Here is a 21,522-nt window from a genome sequence, read left to right as displayed (position 1 = left end):
AGGTTCTTTACCCAGATGTGTTTACAACTTCCTAAAGTCATAATGAAATTCTATGCATTCAACAATGCAAAACTCACCGGCGATGCTAGCATTCAAGAGGAAATTGAAAATGCAATTCAACCTCTTGACACACTGACCAGTTATCAGATTTACAAAGTGAATGTCAAGTCTTCATCAGAAATACTCATATTGGAGTGTATGGACACCACAGAACTGAGATCTACTACTGCAGAAAATATTGAATCTGTCACTACAGAATTATCAGTACCAACAGAGACAGATAGTGAGTTAGTTTCACAAGAAGCACCACCAACAAATGAACAGGAAGACACTTCTGTGATCTCAAACATTCAAATTCCTGAACGTTGGATATTACCTAAACGAGATTGATGTCCGCCAACGAAACTGTCTTGCTGATGTACATATGTATAAATAATATGTTGATATAATGTGATGAATATTGTGTTGTTTCTGTTGTTTAAGTGTTGTCATGGGAGTGTTCCTTTAAGAAATGTTTTTGTTATATCATATGGCTGCAGTGATGTCATTGTGTGGGTGGAACTGGGCTGTGGCTCTGTGAGGTCTTACTTTTGCTTTGAGTTTTGGAGCTGGTTTGTGGCTCTGTGAGTTTTTACTTTTGTTTTCACATTTGGCTGCTGTAGACTCAGACAGAGAAGGATCTTGGCCTGTCTCTCTATTTTCAATTTTAAAGAGTTATTCCAAGGAAGAAATCCAATGATTATAGTTACCTGCTGTTTTGATAAAAAGGGTTTTTTGGTTTATGGGATCTTATTATTGAAGTGGAACAGTTAAGGGGGAATTCATGAAGGGTTATACATAGATTACTGTAACTGTATGGGGTATTTAAGTTTGTAGCTGATACAAATTCTTGCTGTGTGTGTTTATACAAATGTCAACTAAGTTCTTCGAATTTGGTTTTTTTTTAATTAAAAGAGCCTAAGAAGTCTGTTGAATAACACCTGAAAGGCAGGCTCTTCTGCTCATCCTAGCCAAAATCAATAAACAGTTATAGGGCAGGTGAACTCCATAATATACTTTGGAGTTTTCTAAACACTGGCCCATAAGTGTTGAAAGAAAAGTCGTTGACACTAAACCAGTAAAGAGGAGGGGTGTTATGTATTCAAGTAACACTATTGGCTGGTGAAATGTCACATAATACGCAATGACATCAGCCAAGTGTTTTGCAGGCTTTTGGGGAGTTCACCATCTTACCCAGTAGAAACAGAATCTCTTAACACCTTACGCTGTGTTTTTAGGAAATTAAAGCGTGGCACCTCTACTTCTTTTTCTCATTGTGGTAACAACAAATATATAACAGTCACCCTTCTCCATTAAGCACCTGTTATATCAGCAATAATCCAAACTAGCTTAACATACACCTACAGAAGCTACTTGCCTCAGGCAGTAGTTTCAAGTAATGTTCACTAGTCCACATCTCACTATTACTATTTCCTAAAACCCAAGTAATCAGTGAGTGCAGCTCATTAAGGCTCTTCGGCTTCCATTCCAGTGTATTTGGAGTAACTCTGGGATCAAATCTGGGACATTCTAGATATTTATTTATTTAGTGAGGCACCGTAGGTGACTTTATCTACATTATTTCACCTTTACTTTTTTCTTGCCTAATCTATCAATTATTTTCTTATTTTGTAATATAATTGAAACAATCTGCTTATCTGCTTCCAGTGCATCCTGCCATCCATTTTGGCATGGCCCACATCAGAGAGTTACTTTGACAGAGTAGTTACTCCAGCTCATTGAGTGCATAGATCCCAATTTTAGGTGAAGACAGGGTCAGCTGTGGTACCTCACCTGATAAATACCCTGGCAACGCTGTCAAAGGATCACACATCAATTCTGGTCAACTGAGCAAAACACCAGAGGATACTTGGTGCAAATATAACAATGATTAGAAAAAAGCAAAAGCAAATGATTAGAAAAAGCCTCTTCAGAAGGTGAGAGAAATTAACAAAGATAAAAAGTAAAAATAAATGAAAACAGTGCCACATATTATTGTTGTAATATTAGCTCCCATCTCAACGTGTGTTAAGCTGAAGACTTAAACATGTGTCTGGTTCTGGAAGGCTGGGAGAATTTCCTAGGACCTCCTGGCAATCTAAAGGTCAAGGGCACACACCAACATATCTCTCAGGTTGAGTAAAGTCAGACATTTCCCCTGAACAAAGGAAGGAAATTTAGTCACACAGACATCGCTTGCACATCTTCCAGCAGCATTTCATCAGTCTTGTTATTGTATATTCTCTGAGAACATATGAAAAAAGGATATAGAATAGATATAAATACTTTACATAGACACAAACCTAGCTGCACATTAATATGTTTGCATCTACTACTTTTTGATAGTAGAATGCATTAAGACTCAGGAAGCAGTGATGACAGTGAAAGATCGCTGCCCAGATACTGGCTGCTAAGATGCAAGAACATGGCAACATTCAAGTTATCTGATGGATGACATCACATTTCTTTTGCAAAGGCATATTCAAGGAATGTAACTAAACACTTGTGGTGTGGTGTGGTAATCCAATACTGTCAGCTTGATTGTCTCCTTGGACCTCTTTCCCAAAATAGAAACAAAATGACCATCCTTTGTAATGCAAACCCACAAGATTCCATCTCAAAGTAAAGCTGTCAATGCCTCTTTCACTTTAACACACCTGTTTGAACATTTCCATCAGACTATTTATACCGTGCAATAAGACGTTTATGGCTATCAATTTCATTTTAACTTTTCTGAGGGGGTAATTATTAACAAGTCCTTCTAAACTGTTGACGATTTAAGTCTGTTTCCCGTTCTCAGTTATATGTGGCTCTCGCATGGAGCAGTCACACAGCTTTTCAGAGGCTAGCTCAAGACTCCACAATCATTCAAGCTTCCTTCTTTGTGGGTCAGCCAAAACGCAGCAATGATTGTGCCACAGAGCTGTGTATTAGATTATACTAGCATGTTTGCCAAAGCAGATAAAAGTCAGGGTGTAAATGGAAGGGTATACATCTGGAGGAACCATTCAGCTAAAATATTTATTCCAGTCTAATACCAAAATCCATGATCCATGATTTAGCTCTTAGAAATAATGTGCAGCAAATAAGCAACGTAGAGACTTGGAGAACGAGCAGCAAATTGCAAGAGGTGAATGCCAAAGAGAGGAGGCAGCATTTCAAAGGTCATCATAGAGCCCAACAAAATTGAAGTCAATGGTTGGGTGGGGGGTTGTTGGAATCTGTCAATGCAGTCCAGAATACCACTACAGCAGTTCCTCAGGGAAATACACGCAATTATTTCATAAATGGCTTTCCTCCAACATATGTGGAGCTATTTACTCAATATTTGTTCAGCTCCACTCATAATTCCAATGATAACCCACAGAAGGATCGAGTTAACATCAAGGTTTGGGCTAATAAGCGAAGGGAACATTTGTGTCACCTAAGTGCCATATTATAACATTGCAGAAAGAGAAAGCCCAGTCAGTATCACTCAATTTTGAATGACACCACCATCGTTGAGTCTCCCACCATCAACATCTTGGGGATGGCGACTGATCAGAAGTTGAATTGAAATAGCCAAATCAACATCACAGCTATAAAAGCAAGTTAGAGGCTAGGTATTTTGTGATGAGTGGTTCACCTCCTATCTCTTCCCCAATTTCTATACTACATGGCTCAATTAAGAAGTGTATTGGAATTCTCAATAAGCAGCCTTGGTGGATGCAGACACAACAGCACTGAATAAAGATGAGACCATCCAAGATAAAGAAGTTAGTTTGAATAATGCACTTGGCGCTGAACTCAATAGCACCCCCTCCACCACCAGCAGTTTATGATTGCAATATTTGCAATGTACAGTGTGCATTGCACCAACTCATCAAGATTACTTTGACAGGTTCTCCTTCTCCTAAGGCTGCCACCACAAAGAAAGACCAGGAGCAATGTCACCGGAACAGCAACACCTCAAAGTTCTAGTGAAGGTGGGGGTGTGAGAAGATTGAGAGGGTTAATTTCCATATCTGCAATAACATTTCAAACAGTGAACACTGTCAAAATTACTACACCATACAAAAAACAAAATATTATAGATAATGAAAATCTAAACTCAAAACAGAATCTGTGGAAGCATTCAAATAAAAGAAAACTACTGTGGATGTTTTGAATCTAAAATAAAAGCAGAAAGTGCTGGAAACACTAGGCGGCGGAATTCTCAGTGCGGTGACCCCGATTGTTAAAAGTGAAAGTGACCTACCAGAGATCATTCTACAGCCTGCAGGTTCTGGTTGAAGACCACCATTAGAAGATTGCTGGCTACAAAGACTGCTACCTCAGCAGCAAAGAACCATCTAATACCTCTTAATCCCTGTTATTCTTTAACATTTTCCCCCCGCTCCGTGTATTTTTTTGTCCTGTGTGTCTGGGTGGAGGGTGGGATGGGGTTTCGGAAAATTAGGTCAGCACATAAATATTCCATTCTTACAATCATATATTCATCTTTTTCCTTGTTATAAATAAAGCTTTTTAATGTTTTACTTATAATCTGGTGGCTGTAACACATTGGAGCGATCAAGGGTTAAAGATCTCAGGAAAATACACAAATTATTGGTTAATTCACTTGTGTTGGAACTCCAGGGCTGTAATTTGACCGCGAACTCGCCCAGGGTGTCGTAACACATTGAACTGGAGAGAATTATATTGCTTGTATTTATATGAAAAACTCAAACCTATGAGCTTAACTTTTGAAATTTTTGATATTTTTTCACTTCACAATGTATTAATGCTGTGAAACATGTTCTAACCAATGCATAATTCTACATTTACCAAAAGCCACACACCGATCACAGGTGTCCTCAGATAATCATAAGCAGAACCTCTGGCTTCCCTACATAATGACGGCCACACTTTGAAAGTAATTCATGTCAAGTGCTTTGGAACATTGCTTTGGAAATGCGCAAAGAAACCCAAGCTTGTAGGGGTTGCTAGAAGGAAGTTACCTCGCCTTTTTTAATGTATCGGAATTTTCTCTGCTGACCTGTTCCCAATTACCCCATCAGTTTAGGCTCTGGACATGCCTTTCATTGTTCTCCACAGTTGAATCTGTCAGGACTCTCCCTACAACCACTCTTACCTCAGTTTAAATGATCTTTTCACATGACTGGTGATTGGCCGAATCTTAACTCACCTGTTACAAGTTTGGCATTGTTGCTATAATCTGGTATATACAGTGCACAATGACCTTTTTGTTTCCTTTTGTTCTTTCTGTATCTGCATTTTTGCTTGGTTTACTCCCAAACCACATTTGCAAGATTTTTGAAATTTTACATTTTATTCTTTAAAGCGGTCAGGTTCATCACAAGTATAGGAATTTGATTTTGCTCAAATCCATTTGGTTGGAAGCTAGCACAGCAATTTTTTCGATGGCGGCACTATAATTTATTTGGCTAAAAACCTGACCGCAATTCAGAAAACATACACTGTGGTACATTGCTCTACATACCGTGGTACATTGCTCTACATATTAAGTGTACAAATATTTGAATGCCTCAAATTCACACTGTGATGATCCCTGCGGGTGCATTAGGTGAGGTTAACACAGCAATGGGAGGGAAACAACAGCAACTCCAGGATGTACAGGCTCTTGATCAAAGGGAGCAGGGTATGCTGGTGGGAGGAGAGAGACCCACGTCTCATTTTATACATGCGTAATGCACGTATAGCATTTTTAATATAAACCTCTCATCCTTTATTGGAATTCCCTCCCAATTTTAGGATGAGCAAAAAGCAACAGTTCTATTGCATAACAAACAAAATATTGCACAATCTGTCCCCACATTACCTCCAGCTGCATTTTGAATACAATAGTTCCCTCACATTATAACATTCATAACTAGCCTGAAAACTCCAGATTAATCACCTCATAGAAACAATCTCATCACTATCAGTTGGCAAGAACTTTACTTTTTCTGCATTTTTGCAGCAGTTGTCTGCACCCAACACATGGGCCTGGATTCTCCGATTCTGGGGCTATGTCCCCATGCCGGTGTGGGAAAGGTGACGTTTTACGCCAGAAAACGGCCTCCGATTCCCTGTTTTGCTGGGGGCTAGCAGGAAGGCAGCATAGAGCATCCGGCTCTAGCTGCTGATACGGCCCGGAATACTCCTACAGTATTCAAACATATGCATGTAATCTTCACGTCCCTGGACTGTCCACTTCTATCCATTCTTCTTGTGAAGGTATTGACTTTTGCCAGGTTTCAGTTGCATGGCTACCAACATGCAAACCCACTATTTTCCCCTTTGTAGTCCACGTTTTGTGCTCCCACCTGGGGTGGTGCAACTTTTCTGTTTTGCAGCTTGGAAAGGAACAGTCCTGACACTTAAAAGTGGACACAAACAAACAAATGCTGCCTCTATTTTCTGATCTGCAATTAACGTCTCCAGTCATTTCACTTACACAAAGCACTTTAGGACTAGCAGAAATCTCCCTAGCAATGTATGGTGGGAAAAAAGGAGGCTGAATTTCATTCACAGGATTTTCCAAAGATTTTACTGTCGAACATCAAATGAAAAGGCTAAGTATTTGAGGTAATGTAGGCATTATAGCAACACACATATTCCTACCTCTTTTTCGTGCATTCGAACCAAAGTCTGCTCATTGCAGAATGTGCTAACATTTCCCAGATTTGCTTTTGGTAAAATCTATCGAAGAAAAAGGAAAACAAAGTGTTCAGTGGCCAAAGGGAAAGGGTAGGAGAAAAGGTTTCAGGATCAAGGATCCAATATCAGTCTCTTCACTTTCCCTACCTATGATCGTTTGGGAATCTAACACCTACCGGAGACAGAGATATTGGTTTCTCCCGTAAATATCTGGGGTTTTCAATCTGGAAAAACATAAACAAGAATCATTATTGATCATGGGTCTCATTTTCCCTTTTAACTCTCCAACACAAACACACACAATCAGGTAACTTCAAAGGACAAGACACCTAAAAAGAAAAAACACTGAATAATTTCTTCACATTCAAATGTAGTAAATGATAAGAAGGTGTTTCCAAGGTGTCATGTGAGAGTACCTTTAAGAAATGGGTGTTTAAGAAATGCACCTTTAAGAAATGGGTGTTTATCAGTGATGTCAGAGTGTGGGTGGAGCTGGGCTGTGTCGGCTTTTTACTTTCCTTTTAGGCTGTTTGCTGCAGGGTGTGTTTTAGTTTTGTTTTCAGTGTTGGAGCTGAAGCCAGACAAAGCAGGTGTACTGTTGATCTCTCTGCCGTGAAAATACTATCTCGTGATCATTTGGTGAATTCAGAATTATAAATGTTTTCAGTAGCGAATGTAAACCTGATGTGCTTCTGTTAATAGGTGTTTCTTTTGTCTTCTGGATGTTGTTTGGGAAGTTATTAAGGATTATTTAGTGTTGTATTCTTTGGGGGTTGTATTTGAATTAATGGTTGATAAGATGTTCACTGTATGTTTTAAAAAGGTTAACTTGAGTTCATAGAATAAACATTGTTTTGCTTTAAAAAATACTTTTCCATTTCTGCTGTACCACACCTGTAGAGTGGGCTGTGTACTCCCCATACCACAATCTATTAAAAGTTGCGGGTCAGGTGAACTCCATGATACACTTTGGGGTTCTCTAAACCCTGGCCCATAACAAAGGTTTGGGATTTTAGAGCATGAGAGTAGACACAATTTGTGGTGTTGGTCCAGCAGAGACACATTCAAGATCACCACAGCACATCTTTTAGTTCAACATATGGGTCTTTGGGATTTTGGGTTAGTACTATACTATGCCAAGTCCTTGCTCACTGGATCATAGGGAAATTATTCAGCGGAGGAGTGGAAAAATTAGACAATAATCACACTTTTATTTGCTCTGCCAAAGATTCTGCCTGGAAATTAATACATGAACACTGGCTGAAGACAGCACCAAATAGTAATCTTTAGTGAGTTATGTGATAACAAATGCCTGAAGTATTTGTTTGACTATTTCTATGTAAGATAACTTTCAAATACTGACCATCAATTCTAACTATGAACTGTAAGCTATTCTCAGAAGGTGCGGCAAAACATAGTGCTTTGAATACACAGTGCTTCTGCATAAACCTGATTAAAATAAATATGGTTTACTGCACTTTCTCCAGACAAGAATGCATGTAGATGAGAAAGCAGCTTGTGGAAATCAAACAATTCAGGTCTCCATATGAAATGACAATATGATGTTTCAGTTGCTCCTATTCCAATTGAATGCTACTGAACTAATCAACGAATTGGTATCTTATCCCTGTGTGGATACTGATCTCCACTTCTCATTTTGTTTTCCGATTTCTTAGACCCTTTCATTTGAGCAGTCAATGCTGCTGAAATTGACTGGAGAAGTTGCCAAATTTGACACCAGGAGAAAGCCAAATCACAGTCATTAATTATCAACATGCTACTCATTGAATCATTTTAATCATGTGCACATTGATTAAGCTTCATCATATATTTAGGCTCAGAAACTACTCATATAATATAGAAGATTGTTACACGGTCCCACGAGTTGAGAAGTGCATGATTGCTCCCTAAAATTATTGAGGACAAATAAGTGGATAAGAAGTAAAAATCCAATTTAATTTCCATGTCGCAATGAAATCTTGAATATGAAGAAATTTATGGGTTAACCAAAGACCATAAATGAACGAACCTACACAAGTCACATATGATAGTCAGTTCATCACCCTTAGTGTTAAAACAAGCTCTTGGCATCAACTGAAGCATGTTTTAATAATCCGTGGAATTGTTAGAGAATCTGGATGATAATTTTGAGCCCCTCCCAATCAAGAGAAAACACTTGAAGCCTCACCTAGTTTTGAAGACTTTTAGCTTCATTAATAAGTAGCACATGAAAATGTTAACGTATGAACAGACCTTCCATATTTCCCACAGTGGAACTGAGGTTGCACTGAGGAATTTGGGGATGTGGGAATGGAGAGGATTATACATGGCCACGGGAAGGGCTTGGGATGAAGTTTCAGATGAGCTCCCAGACAATGAAGAATTTTTGACTAGTTCCTGCAACGTAAATAAATCCCATCATCTATCAATGCTACATAAATGTATAACTTTGTGTATTTAACTTATATACTTGCAAAAATCTGTGTTTCCATGTGTTAGCCACATGTGGCTCGCTGAGAATCCAGATGTGGAAAGTTTTATTTTTGATTAGTAAATAAAAGCTGAGTAACATACACGGTCATTGGCCATGGGATTTCAATGAGATGCATTGGGCCAAATCTTTCAAGGAATGGAATGACCATCAGATTACCCCAATACTCCTCTTTTTTAACGCCAAATTGAAGCTCGACATTACTGGCCCAGACATCCACAATAATAATAATCTTTATTATTGTCACAAGTAGGCTTACATTAACACTGCAATGAAGTTACTGTGAAAAGCCCCTCATCGTCACACTCCAGCGCCTGTTCGGGTACAAAGAGGGAGAATTCCGAATGTCCACTTCACCTAACAGCACATCTTTCGGGACTTGTAGGAGGAAACTGGAGCACCCGGAGGAAACCCATGCAGACACGGGGAGAACATGCAGACTCCGCACAGACAGTGACCCAAGCCGGGAATCGAACCCGGGACCCTGATGCTGCGAAGCATCAGTGCTAACCACTATTCTACCGTGCTGCCCAAACTGAGATCTTCAAAATTGTCAGGGATGCTTGTCCCCTTTTTATGGAACTAGCCTTATTTTCGTAAGTATTCATTCACTAACTCGAAGGACAATGGGGGAGGGGGTAGACTTGCCTTTGGGGGGTGTTGTCGAAGGATCGAGGGGGGGGTGTGTTGTTCGAAGGGTCGGGGGGGTGTTGTCGAAGGGTCGGGGGGTGTGTTGTCGATCGAAGGTCCGGGGGGGGCTGTCGCAGGGTCGAGGGGGTTTTATCGAAGGGTAGGGAGGGGTGTTGTCGATGTGTCGGGGGGGGGGGGGGGGGGGTGTTGTCAAAGGATCGGGGGGGGGGATGTTGTCGAAGGGTTGGGGGGGGGGAAAGGCGAAGGGTCGGGTGTTGTCGAAATGTCGTGGGGGGGGGGGGTTGTCGAATCATCGGGGGGGGATGGGATGGGGGTGTTGTCGAATGGTCGGGGGTGGGGGGGGGGGGTGTTGTCAAAGGGCTGGGGACAGATGAAAAGTCGGGGGGAAAGCCGAATGGAAGGGTAGGGAAGCCGAAGAGTCGGGTTGGTGTCGAAGGGATGAGGTGGAAGTCGGAGGAGTAGTAGGCAAGTCAGAGGTTCGGGGGGGCGGGGGGGTGGCCGGGCGAAGTCGGGATATAGTTGGACAATCGGTGGGTTTTGGGGTGGTGTAAGGCAGGCATTGTCAAACTTGGGAGCGTGACCCACGGGCGGGTGTCGGGAAGGTCGCGGAGCCGTCCGTCGTGGCGCTCCCAATCACGCAAATCTGCACGCAACAGCCGCGGCAGCCGGCTGTTAATACATCGGCTGCAAGCGGCCTTCAAAACGGCCGCGAACATGTAAAATAAATGCGGTTGTACTGTGTATGCGTGCCAGATCATCGGCAAAACTATGCGCATGCGCGCCAATGATCGGGCACGCATGCGCTATGCGGCCGCTTTTTTTTTTAAACTGTCGCAGCTTTTTGTTTTACAAGTTCGGGGAGTTTTTATTTATTTATTTTATTCATTTAATTTTTTTTTCATTTATTTTATTCATTTTTTTTTTACAAGTTCGGGGGAATTTTATTTGATAAAATTTTACAGGAAAGAAATTCAGAACTTTGGACAGATGGAGACTCCATACTTCCCGACACCGGAAGGCTTCACCTTCATCCAACAGGTTCCATTGGAGGAGCGTGTATGAGGGCCAAAGGGAGCCAAAACCATTTCCTTCATTTTTGTCAGCAGCAAACAAAGTAAGAGAAAATGGTGAGTCGCACAGGTCGGCTGGCATGGGGCGCAAAGGTCGGCCGGGTTGGTTCCGAAGGTTGGCCAATTGGTAAAAATACAAATGTATTTCAACAATTTTTATGCTAGTTTGAAGAACTTATAAAGTTAATTGCTCAGTTTTGCGATGCTTACTATCTTCAAATGTTTTGTACCAAGCGGCCCCTGGCCACAAAGTCCAAGACCCAAGAGTCACAATCAACAATGCACCTTTCAACCCAGTTCAGAAATTCTGTTATCTTCGGTGCGTCCTTTTCAACAATGCCACAATGGATGAAATCACCCAAAAGTAAACTCAATATTTGGCAGATTCACCCACAGGCTTTGGGGGAAGCATGGAGTTTGTCTCTAACCAAAGATCAAAGTCTGCCAGGTAGTGATTGTCACATCACTTCTCTATGACTGTGAAGCATGGATAACTTACTGGCATCACACGAAGCAATTAAATCCCATCTTCGCTGTTTAAGATTATCTGTAACATCAAGGGGGAGGGCAAAATCCCTACCACCAAAGATCATGCAAGTTGCTGCATAATTGGTATCTAGAGCATGCTCATCAGAGTTCAGCTTCGCTAGGTCTGCCATGTGGTTCGCATGGAAATTCCTGCGTACCAGAGGCAGGATTCTACAACCAATTGAACACAGATACCCACACCATAGGACCTCCCAAAATCCTGATACAAAAAAGCCAATCTCAGAGCCTGCAAGTTAGACATCAAAACATGGGGGGAAAACTATCGTCATCAGGCAATCTCAACATTTGAGGAGAACAGAGTCACTTCCCTACAGGACAAGCACGCACACCACAAAGCCAGTGCCTTCATAGATTCCCGACAGTGCAGAAGGAGGCCATTCAACCCATCGAGTCTGCACAGATCCGTAACCTAGCCTGCACATCCTTCGACACTAAAGGGGCAATTTAGCATGGCCAATCCACCTAACCAGCACATCCTTGGGCTGTGGAAGGAAACCGGAGCACCCGGAAGAAACGCATGCAGAAACGGGGAGAATATGCAAACTCCACACAGTCATCATCCAAGGCCGGAATTGAACCGTGGTCCCTGGTGTTGTGAGGAGAAGTGCTATATCCAAGGCCGGAATTGAACCGTGGTCCCTGGTGTTGTGAGGAGAAGTGCTAACCACTGTGCCATCGTGCCGCCCAAATCCCCAACTAAACAGTGACTTCATATGTGATTTGCAAATAAAGATTCAATGCAACATCACAAGACAACACCAATCTAGAGATAAACATTTATTTGATCCCCTTGCTGAACACTCATTCATTGAAGCGAAGGGAGAATCCATCATCATTCATTTTTCATTACTATCTACCAACTACAAACTACTTTACATTAATTCATATTCAATCAAAACTTTGATTAGTAACATTAAGAGTTATATGGTAATTATTTTGAGACAACGTATCATCGTTTCACATATTTGCATTTCTGATATTGTGGAAAAATGTAGGCATTGTGAAATCATTAAGGGGCCGTTGACAAAGGGATTTTCATTACTTTGAAGTTTAATTTACTGTTTACGCTGGTTGATGAATCATTAAGAAAGGGTCAGAGCCTCACGATCATTCCCATAAGAATGAAGGGGAAGGAAGATGGTTTTGTTCTCCCCCACAGAGCATTATTAAAACAAAGAATGTTTTGCCAATAGCGACAACTGAAACAAGACTTACAAACAACACCTCGCATTTATGTAGCACTGTTAACACAAACATCCAAGACACTTCACGGGAGCGTTATAAAGCAAAAATTAACTTTGCTAATAAGTCAACATTAAAATATCTCTTGTTCTAACTGATTAGACAATACTTATACTGAAATTATATTTCAGTCTTCCATTTTTAGGTGCACTTTATTTGATAACGGTGTTAAAAGATAACTAAGTATTTCAAAAGGAAAAGTAGAAAATGATACAGCAAAATCAGATTACACTAGATGTCTCCAGCTGAAGAACTGGAACAAATGGTTTCCTTCGGTGCTGTAATTGCTGTGCTTCTATATGTGAAGATAGTGGGGCAACAATGCACTGCATCAAATGTTGTCTGGAACCCTTAGTTCTCCATACAATGAACTCCTGATGTCAGCCTGGATCTGAGAGAAACAGAGAGTCTCTACTTGCTGTTTTACCAGCAGGGAGGAAAGGAAAACAAGAGGGTAAATAGCTACTTGCTACCTTTGTGGTTGACAATACAATGACATTGGCAGAACCTGAAAGCAGGTCACCTTCTTGGCTTCACAGCTAGAAAGGGAACAGGCATGTGGTTGTCAAGGAGGGATATGCTTTCTTCCCTTCTATTTCCTCCCTTCCTCTTCTGAAGCTGTCAACACTTGCCAGGGTATGGTTGGTCATCTGCCAGGACCTCACCAAAGCGAAGAGGAACATATTAAAAGAACAAGGGGAATACTTTGAAAACATTTACATGTACCATCATACGTAGCGAGTACTTACGAATTTCCTTTTACTGAGAGAATAATGAGTGCCTGAGAATGACACATCTGTCCTCTAATCAAAGAGTTCAACATTAAACAACAAAAACAAAGCTCAAGCTGTTCATTAATATCCTTTGAACACTCCGATTAGAGATTATGCTTCCTGATATTTGTTTGTATTTTTGTATACACACACAATTTTATTTAGCTGTTGGCTCCTTATCCTGTTTTTTTAAAGTGATGATAGCGTTTCCCTGACAAATGCTGATGTGTAATTAAGTAGATTAGTCAAAGTAGATAACGGAGAATGAATAATTTTCATCCCATCACTGATTGCCAGGACTTACTGTAGTTGGCATATGGTCTCTGATTTTAAATGCTGTTGCTGTGTTTTTTTAATGAGGTGGATATACATGAAATCTATCTGGCTTTTGCTTATTTTTTATGACAATCGTGATATTTCACTGTCACAATCAAATGTGCAATTATAAAAGTTACAAAGAGATTGCAATTCTCTCACAACTTTTATAACAGATGTAGCCTTCTGCCCCTCTGCAGTCCAGTACATTTCCCAGGGTAGTTCAGTGCTGCAGCTGTTTGTGGTGTCGCCTTCACTGACTACTGAAATGACTTTGAAGTTTATACAGGCCAATACCATTCTATTTGCTCTCATGCAAAGCCACAACTAAAGGATATGGGATGACTGTACTCACTTTGATCTGTTTATTACTAATATTGTATTCTCAATTGAGTTAGTCAGTGAACTGCAAAGCTATTGTGTGGCTATTGGTTACTCTATTTATGTGACAAACCAGAAACTTGACAAACTGCCGAGAATTTAGAAGAGGTTTTAACTGTTTACGTGATTACCAAAGTTTCCTATCCAGAGGATAATTTCAAGGAAAGTGTGTCAAATGTAATTCAAAAGTCAAAATCTAAGCCTTGTTGAACCACAAAATTAAAATGAATTAGCAATGACTTATTTTAAATAGCCTAAAATGTGACTTGGGTTCCCTGATGTGATTGCTGTAGTAATGGTAGAGCTGGCACGCCCAATGAGCCTTTTTTGCTTCAAGTGCACCCTCTGTAGGTGAGATTTCCTGACTCTTCAGTGAGTTATTTCACAACAAAATATTCTCAAAATTAGAGAAAGGGAAGAGAATTACGGGTAGATGAGGAAAGATCGTTCCTGTATGAGGGGAAGGAAAAATTATAAGGGAGGCCTATACTTACAGAAGGCAGTACAGAGCAACGCTGAGACGAGCCAAGGAAATATACACTTGCTAAACCACCCTACATCTCAAATGACAGAAGCCAGCAAAAAGAGGGAAAACAATGGAAGGAATCCTATTTAACAATAATATTTCTGAATAAAAATTCTCAAGTTATAGTCATAATCAAAGTTAATCTAAGCTAAGTAACATGTATTGAATCATGGGTGAACCATATGAGGAATATTGTGAACTGTTCTGGTCTTCATATTTTAAAAAGCATGTAGATGCACTGGGCAGTGAGCAAAAAAAGTTGTACCCATCAACACAAATGTTGTTTTATCTAGAAAGGGGAAGACTGAAGTGTGACCTAATAGAGATCTTAAAGAGATTATGGAAGATTTAATCAGGTCGATGTGAAAACCATAGAACCCTCCCCCCCCTACAGCGCAGAAGGAGGCCATTTGGCCTATAGGGTCTGCACCAACCCTCTGAAAGAACACCCTACCTAGATCTACTCTCCCGTACTATCCCGTAACCCCATAAACCCACCTAACCTGCACCTTTGGACACTAAAGGGCAATTTAGCATGGCCAATCCACCTAACCTGCAAATCTTTGGACTGTGGGAGGAAACCAGAGCACCCGGAGGAAACCCACAGAGACAGAGGGAGAAAGTGCAAACTCACACAGACAGCCAACCAAGGCCGGAATCGTAACCGGGTTCCTGGCACTGTGAGGCAGCCACCGTGCCACCCTGGAGAATAAAGTTTCCACTTACAGGAGACACCAGAACCAGAGTCCATAAATATAAGACAGTCAATAATAAATTCAATAGTGAATTCAGGAGAAATTATTTACGCAGTATGTGTTTAGAATATGTAACTCAGCTGCCACAAGGAGCAATTAAGGTGAATAGCATTAAATGAGTAATCTATAGGCTTGGAGGGCCGATGGGCCTGTTCTTGTGCTTTACCTTTCCTTGTTCTTTAAAAATGAGAGGGAGAGGGGGAAGGGATAGAATGATGAGGGTGGAAGGCTCATGAGGAACATTAAATTAGCATGGACCCGTTGGACAAAATGACCTGTTTCTTTGTTGTAAATACATGTTAACCAAAAGCAAACAAACAACATACCCCAAGATTCCAGCTATTTAATCTTGCTTCAAAGTCACTCTCATCAGAAGATGTAACTGGTCTGGGTTCAGAAGCCACCTGGAAATACAATTTAAATACATTTTACACTAAACTGTCAAGCAACAAAGGGTTTCAAAGTGAAGGGCAAAACTAAATCCTTTCAGATACTTTCTATATAAATTACTTTGTTGAAATTTGAAATCCGAAGCGAAAGGCTTGATCTTTTAGGCATTACTTTCGGCAGGTTATTTTCTCACCACTGCCCACACTGAAGGTAAGCCTGTAAATGCCATTTAATTAGATCGAAGCTGATCTGATCCTCAACTCGATTTGACAATCTCCTTGATACACCTGCTTAACAAGAATCTATCCTTCTCATGCTTGAACGTTTCAACTGACCTCAGCATCCACATCCTTTTATTCAGAGAATTCCAGATTTCAACTAGCCTTTATGTGGGGAAGGAAAATCTCAATTTTGCACCTAAATGGCTAGCTTATGCCACCTTGCACAGACAGGTTAGCAGAATGCACATACAAATTGCAGATAATCAATAAAGAGAATTGAGAAATGATGCGTTTTGGCAGACGGTAAACGGAGAGGCAACATATGATTCACGACACAGTTCCGAAGACAATGCAGGGACCAATGATCATATACATAGATCTTTGAAGATGATGGGATATATTGAGAGAACGTAGTTAGCAAAGCAAATGGGATCTTGGGCTTCATAAATAGAAATATTGCGTACAAAAGAGAAGCTCCCTCGAGGGGAGAGTGCAGATGATCAAAACGAACGTACTGTCGAGATCCTTCTTCCTGTTGAGATCCATACCGATCTTCATCCCCAAGGCCTATTTCCACAATGTAGACAAAATGATTATGCTGTTTGTGAGGGGGGGTAAGAACCAGAAGATCCCCAAGTTGACACTGCAAAGGTGGAAAAACATACGCAGTCTAGCTCTGCTGAATCTACAGTACTACCACTGGGCAGCCACAGACGAGAGGGTGAGGGGATGAATATGAGAGTCAAGCATGGAATGGGTGAGGGTGGAGGAGTCCTGCTGCAAGAGAACAACCCTCCGAGCCCTCGCCACGGCAGTGCTCCCATCCCCCCCATCAAAGTACACATCCAGTCCAGAGGTGGTAGCCACACTAAAACCGTGGAATCAAATGAGGCAGCAATTCGGCCTAACCAAGATGTCCTCCATGGCCCCCACCCGAGGAAACCACAAATTCTCACCAGTCATGCTTGACGCCACGTTTAAATAATGGAGTGGAGATGCCGGCATTGGACTGGGGTGAGCACATGTTTCTGGAACATACCTCTTCATTCACCTGAGGAAGGAGCAGTGCTCCGAAAGCTCGTGATTTGAAACAAATCTGTTGAACTTTAACCTGGTGTTGTAAGACTTCTTACTTAAATAATGGAGACAGCATGCGTGCAACCCTAGCGGTTAGGGACCTTTACATTGGGGACAGACTCGCGACCTTAGATGAGCTGACGGAGGACTTGGACCTGCCTACAGGACAACTGCTCCAGCATCTCCAAATTAAACACTTTCTCTGCAAGAAGACGGCAAGGTGTCTCAGGTCCCCGAGTGACATTCTACGAGAGGAGCTAATCAACATGGACAGTAAGGAGGGGGAACATATATGTGGGAACATATACGGACCATTACTGGACAGGGCAAGACTATCACTGGATGAAGCTAGACGGAAATGGGAGGACGAATTGGGGATGGAAGAGGGTTGGGGACTCTGAAAGAAGCACAGAGCTGGGCCAACTCCATCTCCTCCTGTGCTAGTCTAAGCCTCGTGCAGTTTAAAGAGGCGCACAGAGCCCACCTAACTAGGATCCGAATGATGTGGAGATGCCAGCGTTAAACTGCGATGTGCACAGTAATAAGTCTTACAACATCAGGTTAAAGTCCAACATGATGAAGGAGCTGCGCTCCGAAAGCTAGTGACTCCAGACAAACCCGTTGGACTTTAACCTGGTGTTGTAAGACTAGAATCCGAATGAGCAGGTCCTTCCCGGAGGTGGAGCAAAAACGTGAATGTTGCCAGGGAGGCCTTGCCAACCACGCCAACATGTTCTAAGCCTGCCCCAGACTTGTCGGGTTCTGGACAACCTTCTTCGAGAAGATGTCCACGATTGTGGGGTGAGAGCGGAGCCGTGCCTGTGATGGCTGTCTCTGTGGTATCGGACCAGCCAGCTCTTTTTAATGGGGAAGAGGGCCAACGCCCTGGCGTTTGCTTCCCTAATCGCACGCCGGAGAATCCAGCTCGGCTGGCGATCAGCAGCACCATCCACAGCTGCAGACTGGCTTGCGGACTTGGCAGAATCTCTCCACCTGGAAAAGATCAAGTACACCAGCCGAGGGTCAGACGAGAGCTTCCACGAAGCATGGGGGCCATTCATCAGCCTGTTCCAAGACCTTTTCGAGGCCAACAGCGACTAGGAAGCGAGGGGGTGTTGAAAGAGAGGGAGGAAGACAAGGGAAGGCACAAGAAAAAAATGTCATGTTCTGTAGACTGGCCGTTATGAATGATGCACTACAGAACATCTAGTTTAAATAATTTATTATGAAACAACTGCGTGGTAAAGATAACTGGAATTAAATAAATAACAAACTACTAACACTATTATGAAGCTATTGCAAAATATATTTAACCACCAACACAACTTTTTCCCCACTGCCTTGAGGCACAGAGCCGCAGGGTAGACTTACACTGCCACCTGCTGGTTGGAGGTCATGTATAGTATGGAACCCAAGGGAAGCTCGGAATGAAGCATCGGAATGAAGGGGAGGGGGGGGGGAGGGTCCCAACAATAAAAACCAAAAACCCAACAGAAAGAAGCAGAGCACAGGATTTGGTGCCCAAGACAGACAGCAACACTAAGAGGAAAACTAATGTACCAATGAGGGAAGGGGAGGGGAGGGATCTCTTGTAAAAATCGTAAATAAGAAACAAACTTGTTTGTAAATACCAGATACACTTGAGCTGTTACTCTGTAAAAACTGGAAAATACCAATAAAAATATATTTTTAAAAACAAAAGAGAAGCTATGCTGAACCTACATAAAAGTCTGGTTAGATCAGAACTACACTGGTGCGTTCAGTTCTGGTCACTACACTTTTAAGAAAAATGATTTTGAGAGGGTGTACAGGATAGTTACCAGAATGGCTTCAGAATGAAGGAATTTAATAATATTAATAATCTTTAGTATCACAAGTAGGCTTACATTAACACTGCAATGAAGTTACTGTGAAAAGCCCCTAGTCGCCACATTCCGGCGCCTGTTCGGGTACACGGTTCGGGTACGCAGAGGGAGAATTCAAAATGTCCAATTCACCTAACAGCACGTCTTTCGGGACTTGTGGGAGGAAACCGGAGCACAGTTTAGCAATTTAGCTGCAAGGTTAGATTGAAAGACTGGGATTGTTCTCCTCGGGGAAAAGGAGGGCAAATGGAAGTTTGATGGAGGTATAACAAGATTATGACAGGTTTAGACAAAAAAAAAAATCTGATTACAGAATTAGGATTTTGAGCCCGAGGTGCAAGTTTTTTGTAATGACCTGGAACACTCTGCCGAGGAAACTGGTGGAGGTTTTTAAAAATTCATTCATGGGATGTGGGTGTCGCTAGCAAGGCCAGCATTTATTGCCCATCCCTATCACCCTTGAACTGAGTTGACTTGCTGGGCCATTTCAGAGGGCATTTAAGTGTCAACCATATTGCCCTAGATCTGGAGTCACACGTATGCCAGACAAGGTGAGGATAGCAAATTTCCTTCCCTAAAGGATATGAGTGAACCGGATGGGTTTTTACAACAATCGACAATGGTTTCATGGTCATCATTACACTTTTAATTCCAAGTTTTTACTGAATTCAAATTTGACCATCTGCCGTGGTGGGATTGGAATCCAGGTCCCCAGGACCTGGTCCAGTGACAATACCACTACACCACCATCTCCCCATTGAAATGATCAATGATTTCAAAACAAAATTAGATGGGCACTTGAGAGAAATAAACTCACAGGGTTTAATGGGTAAAGCAAGGGAATGGGACTAATGAGTTCTTCTACAGAGAGCTAGCGTGGACTCGATGGACAGAACAACATCCTCCTAGTGCCACAGTAACCTATCAAAAACTATGTTTTTAAATAATACAATTAGATCAGCTCTCAACCTTCAAATTTCAAGGGAATGCAAAACAAGTTTATGTGAAATGTCTACATTTTTAAAATAAATGTTTATCAAAAATTTCCATAATAAAAACCATACAACAAAAGTAACCAAAATTACACAATAGAAGAGACTAACAAGCATAAGACCATCTTAACTTTAACCCCATAAGCTAAACTAAGCCCCCTAAGCTGACAGTGACTAGATCCTTAAGAAAATAAATTAATGGCTGCCATCTTAGGTAGAACCCTTCAACCCACCCTCTAATGGTGTACTTAACTGTCTCCAAATGTAAAAAAGATATGTCACCCAACCAAGCCGAGGCAGTGGACGGAGTAGGACATCTCCACCCAAACAGACCTCCACCCAAACAGAACCCGCCTCCGGGCTATCAACAAGGTGAAGGCATCCATCTTCACACCCGACTGAAGCACTGGCAAGTCCGATACCCAAATATGGTCACCAGCGGGAGTGGATCTAAATCAACATTGAGTATCTCCGACATGGTGTTGAAGAATGAGACCCAGAAGCTTACCAACTTGGAGCAAGACCAGAACATATGAGTGTAGTTAGCCCGCCCCCGAGAGCAGCGCTCACACTTGTCCTCCACTGCAGAGAAAAATCCACTCAGCCTCGATTTAGTCAGATAGGCTCTATGCGGAACCTTGAATTGAATCAAAATTAGCCGAGGACATGAAGACATGTGATTGACCCTGCCGATAGCCTCACTCCACACCTCACCATCAAGAATGGGACCCAATTAAGCTGACTCCGCTGAGAGGATATGGCCATATATGTCCGAAATAGCCAAAGACAAAATCCTCTTCAACAGGGAAGAGATAGGAGAGGAGGGAAAAGCCTTGCACAAATAATCACGTGTCTGAAATTACCTGAAAAGACTGGAACCAGGCAGTTGTAATTTCCCCATATGGAACCATGATCGTTGAACCACAACAATATCTGCTGCATATTGGCTGCCCAATAGTAAAACAATAAATTGGGTGGAACTAAGCCCCGCTGACTGTCTATCTCTTTGGAGCAAAGCCCCATGGATGCTTGAATTCTTCTCTGTCCAAATAAAGGAGGACATTAATTTGCTGATTTGGACAAAGAAGGACTTGGGGAGAAAAATGGGGAGACATTGAAAAATAAATAAAATTCTTGGGAATATGTTCATTTTAAGTCTGAACCCTGCCCAAGGACAGAGGGAAGTTAGCCCACCTCTGTAAGTCTGACTTGACACTCTGAACCAGATTAGTGTAATCTAATTTATGAAGTGAGGCCCAATTGTGGTCTATGCGGACCCCAGATAACGAAAGCTAGCCTTGGCAAGGCGAAAGGTTCGCGCTGCCAATTGGGCTTTCCGCCCTGAGGGGTTGACCAGGAACCATTCACTCTTGTCCCAGAATAAATTGTATCCAGAGAGGGAGCCAAAACTCCTAACCAGCTTCATTATCTTGTCAATAAAGGGTACTGGGTTCATAAAATAGAGATGTAGGTCATCCGCGTAAAGGGCACTGATGTTCCACCCCTCCCCGAAGTATCCCACTTCACCTAATAGAACAGTGTT

General features: G+C 41.8%; 1 protein-coding gene across 10 annotated transcripts in view; it reads right to left on the bottom strand.

The window, feature by feature from the left end:
* cep112 (centrosomal protein 112) overlaps nt 1–21,522 on the bottom strand; it is an 804,780-nt gene that overhangs the window by 652,157 nt on the left and 131,101 nt on the right. For 9 of the 10 annotated variants that reach the window (XR_011936273.1, XM_072483741.1, XM_072483748.1 and 6 more), the window contains exons 6-8: nt 15,761–15,838; nt 6,858–6,905; nt 6,646–6,723 (exon numbers count right to left, since the gene is read on the bottom strand). Coding sequence is in view for 9 of the 10 variants with exons in the window: in XM_072483741.1 (XP_072339842.1) it covers nt 6,646–6,723; nt 6,858–6,905; nt 15,761–15,838 (204 nt within the window). In the remaining variant the exon portion in view is untranslated. The remainder of the gene's footprint in view (nt 1–6,645; nt 6,724–6,857; nt 6,906–15,760; nt 15,839–21,522) is intronic. The other variant, XM_072483745.1, reaches the window with a different exon arrangement.

This window comes from Scyliorhinus torazame, chromosome 18, assembly GCF_047496885.1.
Source record: "Scyliorhinus torazame isolate Kashiwa2021f chromosome 18, sScyTor2.1, whole genome shotgun sequence".
NCBI classification, from domain to species: domain Eukaryota; kingdom Metazoa; phylum Chordata; class Chondrichthyes; order Carcharhiniformes; family Scyliorhinidae; genus Scyliorhinus; species Scyliorhinus torazame.
Note: the sequence above shows the minus strand (reverse complement) of the source record. Positions and strands in the feature narration are given on the sequence as shown.